The sequence below is a fragment of the Humulus lupulus genome, chromosome 7, assembly GCF_963169125.1.
Source record: "Humulus lupulus chromosome 7, drHumLupu1.1, whole genome shotgun sequence".
Taxonomy (NCBI): domain Eukaryota; kingdom Viridiplantae; phylum Streptophyta; class Magnoliopsida; order Rosales; family Cannabaceae; genus Humulus; species Humulus lupulus.
The window spans coordinates 92,199,677-92,205,426 of record NC_084799.1 but is presented as its reverse complement, the minus strand read 5'-3'; the positions used below and the strand labels follow the sequence as shown (position 1 = coordinate 92,205,426).

At 30.3% G+C, this 5,750-nt stretch overlaps 1 protein-coding gene across 1 annotated transcript; it reads right to left on the bottom strand.

The window, feature by feature from the left end:
• Positions 1-351: 351 nt before the first annotated feature.
• On the bottom strand, positions 352-5,187 carry LOC133788453 (uncharacterized). Its single transcript, XM_062225936.1, has 3 exons — positions 4,470-5,187; positions 1,799-1,858; positions 352-889 (listed from the first exon to the last, which is right to left on the bottom strand). The coding sequence occupies exons 1-3, from the start codon at positions 4,485-4,487 to the stop codon at positions 458-460; spliced, it is 510 nt and encodes a 169-aa protein (XP_062081920.1). The 5' UTR covers positions 4,488-5,187; the 3' UTR covers positions 352-457.
• Positions 5,188-5,750: the final 563 nt, after the last annotated feature.

Sequence of the window (5,750 nt, the reverse complement as noted above, 5' to 3'; positions counted from 1 at the left end):
GTGACATTGATTAGATTTGATAACAACGATACTTATTTATCAATCAATAATCAATATCGGTCCTAGTCCGATGTAACTAAATACATCCGATCTTATCTACTTGGTCGATGCCTTGGACAAGACATCACACCTTGAATGTGTAAGTAGATCATATCGTAGATTGCCTAATCAGTGAAAATCCAATGCACTGATCTAATCTTAGGACTCGTTCTTTTGAACATATAATTACAACTATAATCCACTATGACCTAGTCACTATAATTGTAACTATCCATATGTTCGGGATTTTAGACATGTTTGTATTATTTCAATAATCATGTAATAAAACAAGCAAGCAATACGGTTGTCAAACTAAATGATTTCTACTACTTTTATTGATAATATGAAATCGTGCTACATGTCCGACATGGTTTTATAAGGGCATAAAATCCAACAGTACATCGCACATACTAAAAGCTCATTCCAACATACTGAACCTAATGTCTTTCTCGGGTTCCACACTAAAATATGTATCAACTAGGCGGGAGGAAGTAATGTGAGGTTGAATGTAAATGGCAAGTGGTGGACAAGAGCAGCTCAGGCCAGTGATAATGGCAAACTCGTGCACCCCAAACTTACATAAGTTTGGGCCCATCAAGAAGTGCACCTCATCGCCGCGCAGAGACTTGACCTTCCGCAAAAGCAGTGTCTGCACCAATGCCCCAGAGAACGAAAAGGCAGGGGCTGTGAAGAATGGTCCAAAAACAGACTCATTCACCCTCCCCAACAATCCATGCTCCTCAAATCTTTTCTTCAATTTTGTTAACCTCCCGGAACCCCTATAGGTCATACGACCGACATAATGATCCTCTATAGGGATCTCAAGCGGTGGGATACGTTTGGGTGACATCTGGAAAATATCCACAAAAAAAAAAGAATTAGTTGAATTTACAAAAAATACTCAGTCTGTTGTTGTCATCGAAATACTATCGATATACCATCGAAATAGCATCAATGGAGCATGGAATAAACATATAAAGTCATCGACATCACATCGACATAGCATCGAATAACCATCGATGCATCACCATCAAATTAATGTGCTCGAACAACCATCGATATACCATCGAAATAGCATCGATGGAGCATCGAATAAACATACAAAGCCATCGACATAGCATCGAATAACCATCGATGCATCACCATCAAATTAATGTGCTCGAACAACCATCGATATACAATTGAAATAGCATCGAATAAACATATAAAGCCATCGACATCGCATCGACATAGCATCGAATAACCATCGATGCATCACCATCAAATTAATGTGCTCGAACAACCATCGATATACCATCGAAATAGCATCGAATAAACATATAAAAGCCATCGATATTGCATCGACATAGCATCGAAATTTCATCGACTTTTATACAAAAAAATGAAAACCATGCAACCATCGATTGCGCATCGATGGACTATCGCCTTCATTTACTAGTCCATCAAAATACTATAGATGGAGCATCGATTGCGCATCGATGAACAACTTTTCAATATTTTAAAAATCTGCACATGCACTGTATGTCATCGAATTACCATCGATGAAGCATCGAAATGACATTGATGTAGAATCGAATGAACATTGACCCACAAACATTTTGCGGAATATAAACATAACCTTCCAAAATGATGCACATAGAATCAAACCCATTTTAAGCTACATTTTTGCAAAATAAAGATTATAAATCAAACCCATTTCATCGATTTTATACATTACGATTCAATTTTTTTAAAAAAAAAACCACAACAACTGCCTTACCGTGGCTGGCGATGGAGAAGAAGGTGGCGACAGCAGCTGTGAGGAGAGAGAGAGCTTCGCCTGAGAGAGGTGGTGAGAATGTGAGGGGTCTGCTCGGTTGAGAGAAAATACTGAGAGAGAAATGAGAGAGTTTGGCTGGGAAGAGAGTGTTTAATGCTAGGGGTGTTTTTGTCCAAAAATTTAAAAATGGCATATGTTTGGGAGAGTAGGTTATGTTGGCATTTAAAAAAAATTAAGTATGTTATAGAACATACAATGTAAAATTTCCCTTGTTAAATAACAATTGGAATCTTTTATATATATATATATATATGCAAATTGTAATATTCGTTTAATTTTATTTATAAAATTTATTAATTATTTTTATTGAAATTATATTAATGTTATATAAATTTTAAATAAATATTATATTTTAATGAAATAATTTATTTATTTTTGTTTAATTTTATGTTTGTTCTAGTTTTTGAATTTGGGAGTGACAATTATATATTATATGTTTAATGTAATATTAAATATTATACATGTATTTTAAATTTAAGTTTCTTGCTAGTTTTTTTAAAAAAATTAATTTGTTACTAATTGACAGTAGATTATATTATATATTTAATAAGATATTATTCTAATAAGTGAGTTTAAGTTTAATTAAATTTTATTTAAGTTATAAAATAATTTTATTATTTTTAAATAATTATCATTGTAAAATATCTCAAAAATATTATATTTTAATTTGTTTAATTATTTATTATTTTTAAATAATTATCATTGTAAAATATCTAAAATAATATCATATTTTAATGTGTTTAATTATTTATTATTTTAAAAAAATTATCATTATAAAATATCTAAAAAAATATCTTATTTTAATTTTTTAATTATTTTATTTAAGTTTAAGTATTTACAAACTACCGTTAAATATAAGAATATTCTATTAAATTTAACATTAAAAAATAAAAAACCGTTAAAACAAAAAAATTTCGTTATCTACGCACTTATTATATAGAATATATATATATATATGACAATTCTTCTATAGGGGCTTCACTTTAAGCTCTATCGGTGTGGCTCTCAGTGTTTCTCGACCCGTGAATAGTTTTCAGCACAATTTTTTTTTCTGACAGTGTATATTGTAGCTATTTAGAGCATCCTGTAAATTTTCAGAAAATTCTGAATAGTTTACAGTACCGAAAACTAGGTTCAAACATGTTAATTTCCACACGTATAAAAAAAATTAGTCACCCGTGCAACAACATGTTTGAACCTAGTTTTCGGTATTGTAAACTATTCGGAATTTTCTGAAAATTTGCAGGATGCTCTAAATAGCTACAATATACACGGTCATAAAAAAAATCACGCCGTTCACGGGTCGAGAAACACTGAGAGCCCCACTGATAGAGCTTAAAGTGAAGCCCTTATAAAAGAATTCCTTATACATATATATTAAATTAAGTAATGACACGTACATTTATAAATTAGGCTTTTTTTTAAGATCAAAATAATATCTTAATTTTGGTAAAAAGTAATTAAATATGCCAAAATAACCTCTAATTTTATTAAATATTGAATTTAAAAATACTCTTAATAAAATTTTAAATATAAAAAATTAAATGAAAATATAAATTTTAATTTTATTAACTAATAATTATAAGTTAATTTTAAAAATGTAATAGAAACAGATATTAAATATTACTCAAACCTAAAACTAAAACTTAACTAACATTCCAAACCTAAAATTTAAATGAAAAAACAATAAAAACTAAATTTAATATTTAAAAAAATGTTTATCTTCTTTTCTCCCTCAACTCCCCTGATGCTGATTGTTTATCTTCTTTCCACCCTCCTCTGCCCCAATCCTAGAATTCACAGAACCCCTACCCCTAGATACCATCGTCGTCCTGAATCTTCTTCTAGTATTGAAACAAGTTTGAGGGCTGGAACTCAAACAGGTGGCTCAAGGGCTGGACTTAGGCGTGAGGGCCCAGGGACTGTTGCAGGAGGATGGATGCGACTTGCTGAATGCATATTCTTCTTGTTTTGCTCTAGAAATATCTTATTGTGTTTAATGTTATATGAAATATGCCTGACTTTGTGTGTTTTTGGATTTTGGTTATAATTTTTCGTATGGAAATATAGAATATATTTGATTTAGATTTTGTATGTAAATTTACACTGAATTTTTTCATAAAGAAGAAGAACAATATATTGAAATTTGGGGATTTAGGGTTCAATTTAGGGCTTGGCATAATGTAGTTTATTAAGTTTTTTTTTTTAATTTGTTTTGATTTTTGGTTATAAAGTTTAGGATTTCAATTTTGATTTTGATTTTTTGTTTACTAAAATTAGTTTAAAGTTTTAATTAATTTAAAGAAAAATTTTAGCTTGACTATTGTATTTTTTCAAATTACATAATTGAACCCTATTTCTTTAAATAATAATTTGAATATCAAAATTTGTAAAATGGATTAAAATAATTCATCATTTTTTATTTTGGTCAAAATATTTTTCAAAAATACCTTATGTTTATTTATTGATGAATTAAATTATATAAGGTAAAATATTATTAAATTAAAAATTAATATAAAATTATATTTTAGTTGAAGTATTTTTTTTCATTAAATCAAAATTTAAACAAAATCTCTAACCTTAATTACATTAAAACTAAATCAAAACTTACCCCTAAATCTCTCATCATTTTCCTCGTCTTCTTCTTCTTCAAATAAAAATGATTACAAATATCAAAGTCTGAACACTAGAATAACAACGTGCAAATATCAAAATTTAAACAATAAAATCAACCAATATTCAACCTTTAATTTTCCAAGAACATCAAATTCAAATGCAATCTCACATTCAAAAACATTCAAACTCTAAAACATTTGATAATTAATAAAAAAAACTAGATTTGGATCTGGACGAACTACCCCAGCCCTCTTCTTCCCAACAGACCAAAAAGTCTTAGTCAACCTGTCTCAAGCTTCTTACCCAATTTCATTTCCAGCCCAGAAGTCTCAAGCTTCGTAGTTATCATAAAAACTCGTCGCTGATCATATTTGCAAGGTAACATCACCATTACCATCGAGCTTCAAATACAGAGAACACACTCCTACGTTTCAAGCTCATTCGGTACGGCTAGATGGCCCGAACTTGCTACGACACCTTCGACTTCGACTCATTTTCCATATACTATGGTATCTGCAAGTCATGGCTGTTTGAAAATGGCAAGACGGGGCTCAGGCTGTAGGTCATGGCTGAAGCAGGCAAGAAGAAGAAGAAGGTGAAGAAAAAATTAGGGTCGACTGGTACGGAGAGAGAGAATGATGGAGATAAGAGAGAGAGAGATGAGAGACAGAGAAAGAGAAAGAGAGAGTGTGTGTGTGTTTTAGAGGGGGTGAATTTTATTTTATTGAATTTTAGAATTAATTGATTAATTTGGTTTAATGTTTGAATTTTATGGATTAAATTTAGATTTTACGTGAGGCTTAGGTTTGTTTTTTATTTTTATTTATTATAATTATTTTAAAGTTTTAATTAATTATATTGTGATTATTTATTTATTTATTTTTAATTTAATAATTGGTTACTTTATTGTGGGGTTTAGACACTTGATCCAGTCAGCATTAAGAAGACCAAGTCAATCTTCACGGTCTTGAGACCCGTTTTGTTAGTTACGACAGAATAAGGCATCTTCCTTTCTTGATTGCTAGCACTATTAAGGAAGTCAATCTCATAAGTCAGAGGATGATGACAGATTCAACATTTTTGCAGAGAGTTCAGAGTTGAGAGCAAGAGTGTTCTGTAATTTTTCTCTTTTGAGTTTTAGTGTTTTGGAGCAAGTCTCCATTAAAGAGTTGTAATTTTTAGTTTGTCTTGTAAGCTATATCAAGATTCAAAATTAATAAGAAACTAAAGCCTATAAGGGTGTTTCCTTCCGTAGATGTAGGCTCTCTCACTAAGA